The sequence below is a fragment of the Camellia sinensis genome, unplaced genomic scaffold (genome assembly GCF_055761805.1).
Source record: "Camellia sinensis isolate YWXY unplaced genomic scaffold, ASM5576180v1 Unanchor1, whole genome shotgun sequence".
Lineage (NCBI taxonomy): Eukaryota > Viridiplantae > Streptophyta > Magnoliopsida > Ericales > Theaceae > Camellia > Camellia sinensis.
In genome coordinates, this window is record NW_028128987.1 from 16181386 (window position 1) to 16200596 (window position 19211).

The following is a 19211-nucleotide window of genomic DNA, read 5'->3' on the forward strand; positions in this document are numbered from 1 at the left end:
TCATTGTAAGTGTATATCAGTGTTTATTCTCTTCATTAATAGTGTTTAGTGTTCGTAAATTTGATTTTTTGTAAAAAAAAAAAAAAAAATTTAATTGTGAAGTGATTTTTTGCGCTGATTTTTCTACTTTGAGGGAAATGATAGAGAAAACAAATGTTCTGTAAATCCATATTTTCATTGGGTTTGGTCCCAAAATTAAATTCTGTGAGGGAAAGGTACAGGACGAAAATGGTCATACCGGCGGTGTATGGGAGGACAACAACTCTTTTTGTTTTTGCTTTGTTAGAAAATACGTGTTTAGTATTTATGACTAAGTAGTTGTTCTTACCTATTCCTGATTTTGAGTTTTTCATTGACAATCTATTTATGATTTAATTTTTATGGCTGTTGAGAGAACAGAGTGTTCCTAGAAGTTTGAATTTGCACATGACACTGATAGCTAAACTAATAATTCATGTCTTATGAATTTCTATTTATTTGTTTCTTTCCACTGTATTTGAAAACTAGATGAAATAACCTGACATTTTCTGAAAACTAGAGATTCAGTTTTTGGATTTGGAAACTTTGTAGGGGTAGTGGAGGTCAACAGAGTTTCACCCACTGATTAATCTAGATATGGGTTGTGAATTACACCGTGCCTTCAGGCACGGGCATACGCTAGTATGTAGATATGATAGGTGTTGTTGAGATAAGGATGTTAAAGTGGATGTGTGGCAAGACTAGAGAGTTAGGTATGAGTATATTCGAGAATGTGTAAAAGTAGTATCGATAGAAGATAAGTTGAGAGAGAATAGATTGAGATGCTTTGGCTATATACAAAGGAAACAAATAAAGACAGTAGTAAAGAGGTGAGATACAATGACGGTAAATGGAAGTATTAGAGGAAAGAGCACACGACGTGGGCTAGTGTAGTAAATAAAGATATGAATTTTCTTAATTTGACTAACGAAATGGCCTTGGATAGAGTCGAATAGAAAAAAATAATTCATATAGCTAACCCTATTTAATACGACTTAAGACTTGGTTTGATTTGATTTAGTCAATTTGAATTTTTGATGTTTTTGAACATTTTTCATATTGTAGTCAATTTTTTTTTTTAAATGCATCTAATCTATATGTATTTAAAAAATAAAAATTTGTAAAAAAATCTTAAAAAAATTCAATAAGTACCAATAAATATGAAAATATACTTATTTTTTGTATTATTTATATTTATTTTTATTTTTAGTGATTTTTTTTGTAAAATAAATTCTCAAATTTTATACCTTTTAAGTAAATATTAAAATATTAAAAAAAATTCACTAAATACTAAAAAAATATGAATAAAAAACATAAAACTATTTTTAAAAACTCCAAAAAGAAGCAATTAAAATTTAAAGACAGAGATCCTCAATCAGCGATATGAGCACCCTTCTCTAGGCAACGGTATAATTGACACACTTGATTTGACAAATTAATTTTTGGAAGCACTTTAAAAGTTCTTTTCTGACTTCTCAAATATATGGACAAAAATGAAAATGATAGTGTTTTTAAACTTTTAATTATTCTTTTCCCCTAAAAATATGAAAAATATATATATATCATAAAATGGAAATGAAACCAAACAGACCTAATTTTTGGTGACCATAACACAAACTTAATTTTCCTTTCTCATTTTTGTTCACCTTTAAAAATAAATAAATAAATAAAAAATAAAAAATAAAAAAACTTACAACTTCAACTGGCTTATGTTCCAAAATATTGGGTATAAATAATTCCAGACCACCGATATCATTATTCATTCGCAACTGTTGCTCAAAGTTACTTCCATTTAAGGGATGCTGCAAACCAGACCTAAACCCTAAATCATATATTTGTATAACCATGATGAATCTAGGTGATCTCCATCGTTCATTACATTTGAATCATAGGGTTTATCAGTAACTTTCTATAACAAAGTGTTACAGTTCTTCAATAACATTTGTGGGCTTATAATGTTCATCACATAACTCAATTACAATCCAGACAGCAAAGGAATGGAAGTTTAGTCAGCTAGATAGCAAACTTTTCAAGTACCATTCCACAATGTCTAATCCACAGAATTCCTTCACGACTGGCATCGTAGCTGGGACCTCCAACTGGAACGTTGAATTGGACCCATCTAACCCTTTCCAAGAACTAAGCTGTTTTCTAGCTTCTTTAATGGCTGCTCTTGTTGCACAGTGAACCGAAACCGCCAGAAGCAATGGCGGCTCACCAGAAGCTGCACAAAAATGTCTCAGTTCAATTTAATGACTGAACCAAAACAAAACTTGGTGCTGTTTGGAGCAGCTTATGGAGCTGCTTTGCTTAAGATTTTTTTTTTGGAGTCATGTGACAAACTGTTTGGTGCAATTTCTGTTTATAGCTTATTAAGCGAAAGTTACTTAAATAAGCTCTTTTAGCTTTTGCTTTATGATGATTATGAGCTTTTAACTTACAATAAGTTGCACCAAATATACCCTTTATCATTCAGAACAGGGACAAATGGGAGTTTGCAGACACGTTTTTGTAACATATTATATGTATTTCATCAGTATTATTAAATATTGAGATGGGTGATAATCATTCACTATAGAAAGTTCATCAAAAATACCTATATGTGTGATAAAGACCAGCCTTATAATTACTTTTATCAATTTTTTTAATAATTTCACTTTTAGTTCATGCAATTTCTACTGGCATATTGTAGATGGTTGTCATATCCAGATCTGAATAATACAATTTAATTATCTTTGCTTGTTTATTTATGTTGGTGTGCATTACCAAAATTCAAAAGTTGTGTTGTTTCGGAAAGGATTCCAAAATGTTTCCATTTCAGCTAACATGAAATCATTTTCAGAATATAAACTTAACCAAGATTGCAAACCAGTGGAAACAAGTGAAAATAATTGCAAAAAGATGGAGATGCAAGTGGATCTATGTTCTAGTGCAAGTGAAAACTATGTCCTCACTTGCACCAAAACAAGAATCCCACTAGCACCTCCAGATTTTTTTTTGCAATTGCTTTCACTTGTTCCACTAATTCGCAATTCCCCCCCTAAAATAAATCCACTTATACAATTTAAGAAAAAATTACTTGCATTGTATTAAGAAGTTGAGAGGGCTAATGATGGCATAGCCCTTGATTGATTAGAAGTTCATCATCAGATTTGGAAGCCTAGGGTGAAGCCCATGGGCTCAAAGACCTTTTGGTTTCAAAGATGTGGTTGATAGATTATTATTATTGATATTTAGAATAGCATCAAGACGATGCAAAAGAATACAAAAAGGAGAACCCCTATAAGGGAAGGCCCAACCTCGTAACCAATTAAGTCATCCAAAGAGTACAGAAAGAGTTAAATTACATAATTATTAGTAAGATATATCTAATTGTGTTTCCAAATAATAACAGGAATAGTTTTCTCTTTCAATTAGGGTTCATAGTCTATAAATGCTAAGCTTTACAGTGTATTGATCAGTTTTGGTTATGTTGTTTGAGGAAAGGCCGTGGTGGTTGTGTGTTTCTCTTCCTCTCTTCTTTCTACATCAGTTAATTAGCAACACTGCTATTCACATATTCTTCATTTTTTAATTTACACAAAAAATGAAATCTCTGTCCATCTCAAAATAATCAGGTACACTCATCAAAGTTTTTCATTTTTGATTTTGATTTATTTTTAAATCTTCAACAGATATCACATTACTTCCATCTCCAAGGATTTAGCCAAACCCCATTTCAATAACAGAGTGATCTAAGTGCATCATCCACGAAGAAAGTTTTGATTTTTTTTTTTTTTTCACAAAGAATTGAACGAACTTCAAAAACATACCTTTAGAAGAGAGAACACGGTTTTGGTGATGTCCGCTGTTTAGTAGCTCAACATTGAACTGTTTGGGTATGTTGTCAACAGTTGGGATCTTGTATGTCCATGTGCCGTCCGAAACAACCAATCCATCAGAGTTTGTGAGATATTCTTCAAACATAAAAAATCCAACTCCTTGTACAAAGGCTCCTTCAACCTGTTAGCAGCAAGTAAATAAAGATTAAACCTTCCATTTGGCTAACAAAGCAAATACAAACGCAATAAAAATAAATAAATAAATAAAAACTTGATAGTCATAATCATTGTTGTCAAATTGTGAATCAAATCATGAATTAGATTGAATCGTAAATTGTCGTTATATTCACTTTCTCTAACATAATATATAATTTTATATACATACATACACAAAAATATACATATGTTGTTTAACATGAATAAATATTAATACAACTAAATTGTATATATGTATATATATATATAAAATCATGTATATCAATATCATCAGTTTTCTTTTTTGATTTTTTATAAAAAATTTGCGAAGACAATGTCAATTCATACATTATGCGAACAAAATTGAATTGTTTGAATCATAGTGAATCTTAATGAATCGTAATGAATTGTAATTGAATCTCAAGATTTACTCATTTAAGATTCAAATGCACAAATCAATCGTTTTGCTTGAAACTCATATCGAATCGTATGAATCAAATCATGAATTGTAAGATTCTAAAACACATCTTAATCATCCCTACAAGAAGAAGAGACCTAGAGGTCTCAAGAAGATGACGGTGTTTACGCTCGGCTCGATCATTTTGGGCAGGTGTATTTGAACAGAAAGTTTGGTGAATAGTATCCAAATTGGTCAAATACTCACAAAACTCATTTTTAAAATATTCCCCACCCAAATCAGACCGTAACACTTTAATTGTAGACCCAAATTGAGTAGTAATCATAGACTGAAAAGTACGGTATATCTGATAGAAGTCAGACTTATGAGTCACAAGATAAACCCAAGTGTAACGGGTGCAATCATCAACAAATGACACATAGTATGCAGAACCCCCCTTGGTGAGAACAAGAGAAGGGCCCCAGCCATCGGTATGAACTAAAGAAAATGGTGTAGTAGATATAGAAGTACTGTTACGGAAAGGTAAGGCTGTCATTTTGGCAAGTTTACACCCCCGACACTCGGTAAGTTGACTAGGAGAAACTTTGCCCAATATACCTAACTGAGCTAGACCGTAAGCGGTCAGCAGACAAATGCCCTAATCTGGAATGCCACAAATAGAAAGGACTGGACAGAGAATCTAACTGAAAAGAAGAAAAGGTAGTCGGAGAGGTAGTCATAGGCAGATGCAAGCTCTCCACCACATAGAGGTCTCCAACTCTACGACCAGTCCCAATCTACTGCTTGAACATCCGATCCTATACAGAACAAATAGAAGAAGAAAAGATAACATCAAAACCAGAGGCATCAAGTTGACTAATAGATAATAAACTGACAGATAACAGAGGAACATATAAAACAGATGGAATAGAGACTGCAGACATAGCAGATGGTAGGACAGACCCAACAGATATAACTGACATACCAGACCCATTAGCAGTATTAACAGTAATAGGAGAGGAATGAGGAGTACAATTCTGAAGTAAAGAGAGATGAGGAGTCATATGATGAGAGGCACCAGAGTAAAAAAGCCAGACAGACGAAGAGATACCTGAAGGAGACCCAAGCAAACCTGAATGAAGAGATGAAACAACGGAGGCAGATTGAGATGGCTGAGAGGTAGACAATGTATGTTGAAGCTGACTAATCTGAGCAGTCAAGGAAGCCAAGTCAGGATCAGGAGCCGGAGCAAATACAGTAGAATCGGCGGGAGGTCGAATGGTACTCAGAGAAGGAGCGTAGAACTTAATCAGCAATTGCTGAGAAGATGAGGCAAACACAGACAAAGCAGACAAACATCCCTTCTAATAAGACCTTAGATTATATAGCCCTAAATCCTAAACCAAAAGGAAGAATACAATTGTGCCTCTAATAGGACTCTAACACAACCATACTTCTAATAAGACTCTAAGTTGTACAACGACAATCATGCCTAATTTGAAAAATAATAGAAAATACACAATATATTCTCACACCCCCGCTCAAACTCAAGGTGTTTTAGCAGAAAACACTAAGAGTTTGCTAAGAAGAAACTGAAACCGAACGGTAGTGTGAGTCTTGGTGAAGAAGTCCGCAAGTTGTAAAACCGAAGGGATGAAAAAAAGCGAGATAGAAGCAGACTGCAGATGTTGGCGAACAAAGTGACAATCAATCTCAATATATTTTGTCCGCTCATGAAAGGCAGTATTGTGAGCAATCTGAACAGTACTGCGATTGTCACAATAGAGAGAGGTCGGAGAAGACTGAGAGACACCCAAATCAGACGAGAGACAACAAAGCCAAAAAATCTCAGCAATGGCATGAGCCATAGCACGATACTCAATTTCGGCAGTAGAGCGAGCAACGATTGATTGTTTCTTGCTTTTCCAAGAGATTAAGGAATCTCCAAGAAACATACAGAAACCAGACATAGACTTACGATCAGTAACATCACCAACCCAATCAAAGTCAGCATAGGCTACCAAGTCCAAAGAGAAAGTAGAGGACAATAATAAGCCCTGAAAGATAGTATCCCTGAGATAGTGAAGAACGCGAACCAAACCAGCCCAATGGGTAGAGCGGGGGTGAAGCTGATCGCGAGTTGCTGATGATGACTGAAGATGATCGCGACCCACGAACCAGAGAGACCCACGTACCCTAAGTCGCGACTGTGAAAAAGACCAGAGAACAGAGACGACTTCGAACAACAGGCGACAACTTCGAACAACAGGCGTGGATGCCGGCCAGACTTAGGGTTTCAAACATGGCTCTAATACCATGTAAGATTCCTGAAAGCTTTTTGTATCTCGTATATTCAATGTGTGAATGATTACAATCAGACCTTAGATTATATAGCCCGAAATCCTAAACCAAAAGGGAGAATACAATTATGCCTCTAATAGGACTCTAACACAACCATACTTCTAATAAGACTCTAAGTTGTACAACCACAATCATGCCTAATTTGGAAAATAATAGAAAATACACAATATATTCTCACACCCTACAATCAGTGATGAATTATATTGAGCATTTTTACTTGTAAAAACTTACCTCTTGCAAAAACTCAACTTTTTGCAATTAATAGAATATGATCTTGTACTAAATGAAATTACAGTGCATATGAGAAAACAACAAAGGACAAGTACTTTGGGATTGGAATTGAGTTTAAAATACTATGGCAGTCAGGCCAACCTGTCCCAAATCCACAGCAGGGTTCATACTCTGCCCGCAATCATAGATAATATCTGCTTGCAAAATACTAGTTTCTCCAGTCAAGAGGTTTACTTCCACCTGCAAAACCCAGTGCCATTTTTATTATTCAATTTGATATTACGATACGGCAGACCATTTTGTTACCAAAAAATGTTAATACCTAGCTATTTATAGTGTGGAATGTACTTCCTGAAATATGGTACATTTTTTTTCCATTTTTACTTTTTGAGGATAAAAAATCATACAACGAACTAAAATCTAGAGAGTGGATTTTTGGCAGAAGAAAAAATTAAAAAAAAAAATTTGGGATGTAATACTCATAGAAATGTTTTTATTTTTATTTTTATATATGATTAATTTGAAAATAATAGACAATATTTTATTCGATGTCTAGGTATTATAGACAATTGCTCATAGGTATAGGAGTACTTTAAATTCTGATAGTTTGATATATACAAGCCTAGCCCTATCATATCACATTTTAGAGCACTTGATGTACCACATTTCCATTCCCGTTTCTCGTACCAGAACAATCTGCGTTTCAGTTAACATAGGCCAGGACACACAATTCCTAGAATGATTGCAGTATCACTCTCAACAGTATGCAATAGCGAAATACTTAGCATTCGAGGAGCACTGCTCAGTGTGTAGTTCAATAAATGGGAAAGCATTAAAGAACACAAATTTTAAAAAAAATTCAAGATAAGATACAAATGAGTAACAGACGAACTTGAACTTACCTCGCTCACTGCAACACCATAATTCAGATATTGCATAGAAGTGAAGTCAGGCACATAGAAAGAACTTGTTGATAAGTTCACAGCTTGCAAATGTGCCTGCATTTAGAACATCACAAAAAAGTGAGACAGCATCATAGCAAAAACCTCAAACTATTCTATTGTCGCATTTTGTAAAACATGATTATCAACCAGCATATAAAATCTAGTCCAAAAAATTGAGCAAACATTTTGTTGACAATTTATCATTGGAAATCTCATTATCTCAAATATACAAAACCAACTTGATAATATGGAAGTAAACCAACCTGCTACAGGAGTAAGCTAATATTATACCCCAAGACAAAAAAAAAAGAGGCTAAAGTGCCCCTCCCCCTCAGTTGTGAGTTCTACCAATGAAATCAAGTGACGCACTCAATTCCCTCCTCCAAACTCCAAAAAAAATCATTGAGAAAGCCTCCATGATTTGCTCTCCACGTACCCCTTCTCTCTCTTCCTCACACACAAACATACAAATGCCCTCCAACCACCAAAAAGCTCCTACTTGACTTACCATCCAGAGGACCCCGTCATCTTTGAAATCCTTGCCGACTACTTGGCTCTCTGCAGTCTTTCTTTCTTTGAAATCCTTTCCAAGTCAAGTCAAGCAGTGGTGTTGGTGACAATACACAAGGAGAGGTACCAGAGAGACTGATATATCTCTTTTATACTCTACTAGATATTGCATATTTAGTGGGAGTTGTCAGTCAGTTTATGCATGATTCTTGTTATGCACACAATGGTGTTGTTTGTCGTATTTTGAGGTACCTTAAGTCAACTCCAAGGAAAGGAATCTTGCTTTTCAACCATGTTCACTTGAGATTGAGGCATTTATTGATTTGATTAAAACTGGGCTGATCCAGTTAATGATAGACGATCTACTTCTTGATACAGTAAATTTATAAAAGGGAATCTAGTTGCTTGGTGAAGCAAGAAATAGACAGTGATGGCTAGATCCAGTGCAAATACATAATATAATGCTATGGCAGATGAAATTTGTGACGTTACATGGCTTCGTGTTTGACTAGGAGATTAGAGGTATGTGATGATGGACATATGAAATTATATTGTGACAAGATGGTTGACATCAATATTGCTCACAATCCGTTCAGCGTAGAACCAAACATATTGAGATCAACAAGAATTTCATCAAGGAAAAATTGAATAAAGGATTATTTTGTATGACCTTTGTGACATTTGGAAGATTAGTTGACCGATATAATCACTAAAGGGTTCAGTAGTAAGGTTTTTCACCACATTGTTTGTCCTTTGGTCATAAGAAATACCTATGCACCAACTTGAAGGGGAGTGATAGAATATGTCCTTCTTGTTAGTCATTTCAATATATTTGCCTAAAAGGTTATTTTATACTTTGAGTCAAGGTAGTATAAACACAAGTGAACAAAGGAGAGAACCTTAATCTTTCATTCTCTCCTTCATTAGCCATCACATTCACATTCTCTCAATACTCTCTTCTTCCATATTTTGAATACTTGGAATTCTAATTTCTTGCACCTATACACTGCAAGATGCCGTCACCCATAGAATACGCAAACTCAATTTGGATAGACGCACACGAACCAACAACATTAAAACTGAGAAAGTTCTCACAATAGTTTCTGACATTTGCCAAAGCTTTCATTTGAAGAGCATGATTAGGTTAGTGTGAACAATTATTATACACAATATAAAAATGCAAGAGTGTCTTAGAGTGAGAATCACTCTCAGACAGGCAACATACGTCAGCCCCGCAATATGACTTCTAGTCTTCTAACTCTAATACATTAAAGAAATGAAAATTTTTTAAAAAAATATTCAAAAGTGAAGATAAATATACCTGGAGAATCAGAGCCTCCCATTTTATAGAACCTGTTTGCTCCTCCAACTTTTCTTTAAGGGGGATTAGTCTTTCAACCAAGATATTGCAGCAAAGTCTAACTGCTTCACAGCTTGATTCGGATGTCGTGCTTCCAGCAGTGAAACCCCCTTGTATCAAGCTCAGGGTATCTGACTGTATGACCCGAACTTTCTTTAAGAGTTCTTCAGTTCCATCACATTGTATCATACTGAGAGCAAATGCGGTCATCTGTTTTACCTTTGTCCACAGCCCCTGGCCCAACTCAATCCCTCCAACTTCTACAACAATAGACCCATCCCGAAGAATACTTACTTTCCCCGGGGTAGGTCTCACAATCACTTCATGTATAATAGGAACTCGAGAAATGCCTCTTTTCCGCCATTTATTACACATATTGAAGTGTTGTATCATTTCAATCCTTTGGTGAAGGCATGAAGACCTAGCCAATTTATCCCAGATAGAAGGCAAAGTATACTCCACAGATTCACCTGCACTACCCTCGTAGAATAAATTCAGGCTGTCGAATGTGTGGAGATTTTTGTTTCTCACGGAATCCACTTCCATTGAAAGCACAGACGCTACATGTTCTATTACAGATTCGGCAATAAAAGATGCCTGCACCTCCCCAGGGGCCCGCATTGCAGATTTAGTAGAATGGTTTGTCTTGCACACCTTAAAATCAAAAGATAAAGCACCCCAATCATACTTTTTTAGTGCACCCAACATGTTCAGTGGCAAGATTGGGCTTATATCTACAAACAATCCACCATTGATTAATATATCAAGATGTAGAGCAGTGATCTTCCCACTGGATTTGAACCCAACACTGTATGTTATTTTCATGGGGTGCCTTCCTCCTGACATTACCATATCAGTCTTGCGATTAAGATATATCCGGACAGGGCACTGTAATTTGTGTGCTGCAAGTGCACATGCTGTAGCAACCTAAAGTATACATGTAAGTACTTGCACCAAGTGGTTCATACATGTAAGGGCAGAAACAAAGCATTATTCCACAGTAACTGGAGGAAGCAGATCTAAAATCCAAAGAGAGAGAGAGAGAGAGAGAGAGAGGATAAAAACTTTTTAAACAAACATATATATGGGGAAAAACCCCTTCAGGCTAAAAAATGTCATAACCAAATAGTACAGTAACATTAACAATATTATTAAGAGCTAATTACACTTTATCCCTGATGTTTAGTTCGAAAACACGTAACCCTTGGGGCTTAGAAATCTACACTGACCCACCCTGTGGTTTGGAGTGAAGGACAAAACTAATCCAGCTACAATAACGGTGTGTTAACCATAGAAACAGTGTCACCTTTGGTGATCGCAGGCAATCCTATTCCAATGGTGCCCTGTTTAAAGATGGGACTACAAGAATTGGTGTTATTGTGAGAAATCACATAGGTGACGTTATTGCATCATGCTTGGAAAGAATTTATAAAGTTTGAGATGTAGATCATATTCAAGCTTTAAGTGCACTCAAAGCTACTATGTTCACCAAGGAGATTGGTTTGAACTATATTCTATTGGAAGGGAATTCACTAGCAGTGGTGCAAGCTGTTAAGGCGCAGTCGGAAGACCTTTCCAATATAGGTGCATTCATCCGCTCCATTAGATTAATTCTGAGGAGTTTTACCAGTGATACTTGTACACATTCGTCGACAAGGAAATCAATTAGCTCATGTGATAGAAAGAATGGCTCTTCAGGATGAATCTTGTATCTACTAATACTGTTTCTTAATTGTTATTTTCTCTTTGTCCATCAAAAGAAAATGTAAGGGTAATTTCCAATTTACCTTTCCCACTTTCCAATAAGCAAAATGAGGAAAAGAACAAACACCAAAAAGGAAGGTAAAAAAAGGAATCAAACTTACTTCAAGTTTTTTCTTTTCTTTTCTTTTCTTTTTGGTTAAGATATTTTCTAAGACGAAACAAATACTAGACTGTATGATGTGCAAACCCAAAAGAATATTTCCAACAAAAATATACAAGGAAAAAAAGAGAGGAGAAGAATGAATCAAGAGTCTCCTTTTACTTTTCCTCATTGAATAGTGAATAGAACAAATGCATCATCCTAAAAAGTTAGTTTGCTGAAATTAAAGAAAATCCAATAGTTTACCATGAGGTTTTCAAAAAAGTCAGTCCGGAAACTTACACCATGAAATCCTCATAAAGGAACAAATTTTCATTTTTTAATTTTTCTTAAAGTTAATTTCTAATAGTCATTCAATTGGATACTTACAGGCATAGCTCTTATGGCCTTGCCACCGAAACCTCCTCCAACTCTTCTTGTAATCACACGGACATTATGTTCAGGAATACCAAGACAGCTTGCAATTGAAGCATGTGCAAACTCAGGGCACTGACTAGAACTGTAAACCAGCATGCAGTTGTCTTCATCTGGGATAGCAAGGGCGGTCTGTGTTTCCATATAGAAATAGTATTGAGACCCAAGTTTGATCTGCATACCAAAAATAAGAAAGGAATTTGATTTAAGCATACCAAAGAAGCACAGATACGGACATGTGACTTGACACAGTTGGACCTGCCAACACTGAAATTTTCAAAAAATGTAGAACACGACATGTACAAGCAAAATATATAATTTTATATATTTCTTATATGTTATATTTAAGGATAAACAATAACTATATGTCATATACATGAATATTTTATTCAAATATAATAACTTCTAATGTTTGAAGGAGGAGAATATGTCTAAATTTACATTGCTTTTCTTTTATCATTAGATTCTAAATCATTTTATTCAAATTTTTAGTGTGTTTCATGTGTGTTTAAGCGATAGACATGCGTTCTCCAAGCTTTCAAAGCATATACGAGTCTAGAAATTTTTTTAAATAGTAGGACATATTTGGACATGTATTTGACAGTCGTTGGGAAGTGTCTGATGAGTGATATGCCACCTTCTTAGAAGTGTTTGTGCTTCTTAGAAGCAAACATTATGAGAATTTGTACCCCACAAAGTTCTTAATCATTATAACAATGTCAAATTTGAAATGATCATTTTTAAAATATATCCCATAGAAATGGGGAAAAAATCAAAAATAAATAAATAACAGGAAAAAAGAAGAAATAAAATTATCACAAGTACCTTGGCAGAGAGAATCTTGTGATCAGCTTCAGCCATTCCTTTAGAGAAGTCACCAACCGGTGCCGGATTTAGGAAAGGAGGGACTACAAAAAAACTTGATCTCTCAACAGCCTCTTCAAGGGTTAAAATAGGGGGTTCCAAATTTTCAGTGTCATAATCAACCAAGGCAGTATCTGCAGCCATATCTGCAACCTTCTGAGTATTTGCAACCTAAAAACAACGTTCAACTTACTACATATAAGACAATAACCAGAAGAAAAAAATGGAATACCTTTTCTTGTATATATCCATTATATATAGACCAATGATAGAATATAGACCAATTAGATTATCAAATAGAAACAATTGAAACACGGAATTACCACAAATGCAAGGGCCTGGCCAGTACACCTAGTAAGATCATCAGCAAATAAAGGTTCAGGACCAAACATGGCCTGAGCACCTATATTGCTCCCACCATTAGGGATATCTCTGTAAGAAATAACTCCAGCTATGCCATCTTGTTGTGACTCAGATTTAATTTTGACACTCTTTACCCGTGCCAAAGGCTTTGTGCTATAAATGAATGCACCATGAAGGCAGTTTGTTGGCGAAGGAATATCATCCACATAGACAGCTTCACCTGCAAATTTGGCCAATCAAATTACAAGTAAGATGAAAAGTTGTATTGCTTGAGGGTTGAAGAGACAACATTCTGTGAAAAATAAATAAAGGCGAAAACAATAGAAATAATATTCAATTAAATAAAACCCCTTGCAAGTTTTATATTCTAGACACGGGGAAAAAAAAAACAAAAATACACTAGAGGAAGGGAGGAAAGCGTAGAAAACAAAAATAAGAAGAATTTTTTTTTTTTTTTTTGAAGTTGTTAATCTAAAAACACATTTCAATTCGGCTGATCAGAGCTAGAAGTTAACATCATTAAAAATCTTTTGGACTCTGTAACACCTGGCCTTATATCAAACAAGATACATCTCTCCAACTGCAAGCATTCATTGAAATGAATAAATGAGCGTAGCAGTATGAAGTAAGCCATGCATGTCAAAACAAAAATAAAGGGCAGTACAAACCAGAAGCTTGGATAGCAGCACCAGATTTTGTAATTGGTTCACCCACCGGATAGTGCTTTTGGTTTGATTCCACCACCTGTTTTGCAGACAACGACAATGCTTGGTTTTCATTAAATCCATCTACCAGGCCATTAGTTAATTCACCACAAACATCAATGAAGGGACGAAGGAACTCAAAGAGAAAACCAACAGCCAAGCTTGACCTGTAAGCAGCTCTTGAAGTACCGATTTCGGGCACAATTGTGGCTTCAAGTAATTTAATAGCTTCAAAAAGAACATCAATGTTTAACAGTTTTCCAGCTAAGCATTCCTCGACCTTTCTTGCCCTTATTGCATGTTTAGTACCGTAAGCACCAAAAGCCAATTGAATATTGTCTATAATAACTCCATTAGAAGTTTTACATGAAGTAACTTCAGCCAAGAAAGCAGCATTTAAATAAGCCAAAGCATTCCCTAGGGATCGAGGTGCAGCACGATAGGTTTCAAACAGTAACTTCGTGTCAGTTTTTGTGGAACCATTTCTAGCTGTTTCCCAACATGGAATCTGTATACTTAAAAGCACACTTCTAGGATCTAAAGGAGGTCTTCCCAAGAACTCCTCCAATGTAAGCTTTTCATGTTTGAGATCTGTCATTATATTCACCGCTGAATCCACAGCAAGAAGTATCGTAGCAATATCTGAAGGAAAATAATTCCGTTGTGCCATTACCAAATTTCCCCCTATACTACCCGAGTTTCGGATGAACCCTGAAGCAATCTTCTCCATATGGTTGGCAATTTTTTGGAACACTAACTCACCTTGTGAATGAAACTCACCATTGTTTACTTCCTTCAAAGTTAAGATAGCTTTAGAGATCGTCACAGTTGCTCCAATTATGATCCCCATCTGATCCCTTTTAATCATTGAGAGATCAGGAATGTGCCTCAGATCAATGTATTTGTCGTAGTGATCTACTTCCTTGTAATAACCAGTCCCTGTGTTAGCAACAACTAATTTAACCCGTGTATCATTTTCAGCCAGCAGCATGCTCATAAGCTCCTTAACATTAACTGGCTGATACCAAGAATTACTTTTGGAACTCAAAAGCATAGAAGATCTAATTTCGTTTTTCAAGAACTCAGGAAATGTACAAATCTGATCACTTGGGTTGTAAAATGGTAATTTACTTGCCTTCACTTCATTACTCTCTCCTTTCTTCCAAAAAGAATTGATTCCCAAATCTTCCATGTCAACATCAGCGGCAAAGCTTTTGCAGGCATCAACAATGGGCCGATACCCAGTACATCGACAGAGATTTCCCGCAATAGCCTTTTCAGCTTCTGAAACTGTCAGCTTGGAGAATCCTGGAGGGGGCTCTGACCGTGGTGCTTTTTCAGCGTTGATAAGAGCCGAGAAGAGAGAAATGCACATTCCAGGTGTACAAAATCCACATTGAGAAGCATGAAAACCAGCAAACCTTTGGTGGATTGGGTGAAACCCATCTTTACTATTTCCAAGGCCTTCAGTTGTAGTAATTGAACACTTGTCTACACTGCAAAGAAGGGTAAGACATGAACTTACTGTAAAATTTTCAACTTCTTCATCCACGGGATTATACTTCGACAGTAGAACAACACAAGCACCACAACCACCTGTGACCATAAAAATTTGAAAAAACTATTATCAGATAAATGAAGATATGAGACTTTTAAACAAAAATTCAAACCTGTTAACCCTTGTCAATACCAAGGAACACTTAGAGAGATTGTTATAAACCCAAGACAATTGACAGAAAGTAGCATAACCAGAAGACTTAATGTGACCTGATTCTTGGTTGCCAAGAGAAGTGAAATTAAGGAAAAAGAAAGTAAAACTAAGGGAAAATTACACAAGTGATCCCTATACTTTACAACATGTGTCAATTTAATTCCCATAGTTCCAATTGCGACAAATTTTGCTTGCAATTTTTCACATTGTATCAATTTAGTCTAATTAATAACTGCTTGTCAAAATTTTGGACCAACAATGGTTACATGCGTACTTTGTGACCATTGAACAATCCCCATGAACACTCTCCCCCAAATCCGTCTCTCTATCCACTCATTCGTGTACTTTAGTCCTCACTTTTCTCTCTTCTCCCCCCATCAACTGCTTTATTGCCTGTACCACCACCCCTAAATTTTCCACCATGTCTAAACCTCGAGTGATGACGTTTTGTATTGCACATTGCGGGCTGAGTTGCACAAGTTCAACAACATTGTAGAAGTAGTGATAAATCAATGGATGGATTTGATCACCATTTTCAGTGACTCAACAATTGCGTAGGAAGAAAAAACAACATGACTTCCATTCTTCTCATGGCCATTTGTCTTATTTGGCTTTGTTATTGAAGCTAGAGTCGGTATTTTTGTTCTAGTGTTGTGCTTTGTTGATAACAAGAGTCATCATTGATTGATTCATCACCATTGCTGCCCACAAGCACTCATACCACCTCCTTTTTTCTTTCCCTAACTTCATCCTCTTGGCCGATTGAAAACCAGTACTAGATAACAATTTTAAGGGAAGCAGCCATGGAGGTCATGAATGAATCTGGCATTTTGTTTGGGGATTGCAGATTTACAGAAAATAGATCTCCACATTTTGCTGCTGAACTGTACTAAATCCAAATCCAAATTCTCAACATATATACATGAATCAATATTTTAATAGAGTATGAGACAGAGAGAGCTCAAAGAAGAGCTTTGTGAAGGTGTGCTGATGATGGCTACATGATCGAAATCAAAATAACAGAACACTACTAGATAGTCAAACTTTCAGGATAAGAAAATCCCTTAACCCATCAACCAACCAACCAACCAACCAACCAACCAACCAACTAATCAATGCAAAAGAAACCCAAATTGCCATCCATCAATTCCCACCAATACATACACATGACATAGAAAAAACTAATATATATATATATATATATAGAGAGAGAGAGAGAGAGAGAGAGAGAGACCTTCACCACAACTGAGCTTGACACTCTTGAACCGAGTTTGGGATCGCAAGAATTGGAGCAAAGTAGTAGAAGGATCGACTGTGGAGAGCTCAAACCTCTCTCCATTAACAGCAAAGAGAAGATTCTCTCTTCTTCTTATCGCTGTTTCTCTCTCCTCCATCACCAACCAAGGCACAGCCAAGCTCTCTCTCTCTCTCTCTCCAACAACAAAATACCCAAAATTGAAGAACAAGGGTGCAAAATCGTAGGCATATGCTGACATCCACAGTGATGTCAGTTTACAAAGAGTTTCACATTTTTGCTGGGGTCAAATCTCTGTCTATATCGTTTGATGAATTTCTAGTGGTGGCGTGGAGTAGAGAATCGATAATTGTGAAGTAAAATGATAAAAAACACTCCTCCTGTAATGGCTTTTGTCATTTTCTCAACTGTTGCAGAAAAATGAATAATTTGTAGGGGTCAGTGAGAGTGTCTGATGCTCTGCTTTGCTTTGTGGTTTCCTTATCAACAATGATAGTTATCACTAATTTTGGAGTTTTAAAAAGATCACTAATGATATAGTGCTCAATAAAAAAGAAAAATAATACAACACTAAAGTCAAAATATCAAATCATTCCTGGCGGAGCCCACTCCCACATCATTAGTGATAGCACTAATTAATGTTCTCACTCATTTTCCTTTCCTTATGATAAGCTGCACCCTTGTTTTAAATTGAGCCCTCCTTTGCACCAATTAATTTAGCCTGTTTTTTTTAGTTATTTTAAACCTCGGTTGGAGATAGATAATTTTAATAGTTTTTTAATTTTTTATAAAAAAAAAATATCTAAAAAAATAAAGAGAATGATATAATAATTTATAAAGATATTTTAACTTTTTTTTATTAAAATGTATAAGTGACTAACGAGACTTATAAAAAAATTGTGTTTTAGATAAGTTTTAATTATTTTTTATTGATTTAATAATTATGAGATAAAAAATAAAATTATTATAATTTAAATGTGATATTTTATTTTTGTAATTAAATTAGTTAATTTTATTTTTATAACTAATTTAGTAAAAAATCTGATGTCACATGGCCAGTGGAAAAAAAAAAAACCGAAGCACGTGGCATAGTTTGAAAGGAGGGTGGCCGTTGTGCGCGCTCAATTGGACTCCTTTATTTTTTATGGTATATAGCGAGCGGATATATTTTACAAAAATTAACTTGATTGGATGTTAATATTTTTTATTAAACAATATTTATATTTAGGTCAAGTTTGGCTAAACTAAAAAAGTGCACTTATTTCATTTTTTTATCTTTTTTAGGTCACATCAATCAACATCTCCTCTTTACTTTTTCTACACATAATACAAGAAAAGTCAAAAAGTACACTTATTTAGTCTTTCCAAACTTGGCCTTAATTTTATATTGAAAATCATCTTTATTGTTTATTGTTTGGGTGAAGTATCAATAAATTTTAAAATATAATTTTATAAACTATTTAGTCATTTCTTCTTTTTTTTTGAATCTAAAGATCTCATTAAAATAGAAATTACATAAAAGAATAATCACTTACATGTTTCGATTTAATTTTTTAAGAATAAAAGTGAGTTTCTCAAAATATAAAATTACATATTTAGGCAATCTGCACTATAGAAATTTTGAATTTTTTTCTCATTCTAAAACAAATCTCACATTATGAACAAAAACGTAACATTCTAATAATATAACACTTTAATTTAACAAACTAAAAAACTCCATGGTATATTTTTCCTAAACGTAATAATGTAACACTAAAAAAAAAAAAAAATTCCTTAGTATACTTTTTCCAAACAGAACACTCTAATCAATGTAATTCCAAACATAACACTCCAATATAACACACACAAAAATACTAAAAACCTCCTTAGTGTACTTTGTCAAAACGCAACACTCAGAGTTTGAAATTATACTGTCACGACCCCAAACCGCCCCTAGTAGTTTGGTGCCGTGATGGCCAGTAATCCGTAATTACCGAAGGCCAACTTTCAAAAACTTAACACAATCAGAGTATAATAATCGGGGCTCACAAATGCGGAAGCAATAATCTAAAATGCGAGTAGTCCATAAGAGCTGTGCGTAGATCAAATGCAGTGCCAAACATTTCCAATTAACTTTACAACTTGAATACAACAAGTAAAATACGTATTACATCTTGATCAAAAGGCTTCTCGAGCCGACATATACAAAACACAGTAAAT

General features: G+C 35.0%; 1 protein-coding gene across 1 annotated transcript; it reads right to left on the minus strand.

The window, feature by feature from the left end:
- Window positions 1–1834: 1834 nt before the first annotated feature.
- Window positions 1835–17415, minus strand: LOC145814295 (indole-3-acetaldehyde oxidase-like). The gene is made up of 10 exons (XM_082910959.1): window positions 16992–17415; window positions 14011–15642; window positions 13303–13562; window positions 12941–13150; window positions 12071–12289; window positions 9799–10764; window positions 7926–8021; window positions 7165–7263; window positions 3831–4020; window positions 1835–2242 (listed from the first exon to the last, which is right to left on the minus strand). Exons 1-10 carry the CDS (start codon window positions 17251–17253, stop codon window positions 2028–2030), a joined length of 4149 nt encoding a protein of 1382 aa, XP_082767085.1. The 5' UTR covers window positions 17254–17415; the 3' UTR covers window positions 1835–2027.
- Window positions 17416–19211: the final 1796 nt, after the last annotated feature.

Bases quoted from the DNA above. Each gene is read 5' to 3' on its own strand.
- LOC145814295 (XM_082910959.1), bottom strand. From the start codon at position 17,253: ATGTCAGCATATGCCTACGATTTTGCACCCTTGTTCTTCAATTTTGGG. The intron at 7,264-7,925 runs GTAAGTTCAAGT...TGGGTTTTGCAG, and splicing joins ATGGTGTTGCAGTGAGCGAG to GTGGAAGTAAACCTCTTGAC. The intron at 2,243-3,830 runs GTATGTTTTTGA...ATTTTTGTGCAG, and splicing joins CCGTGTTCTCTCTTCTAAAG to CTTCTGGTGAGCCGCCATTG.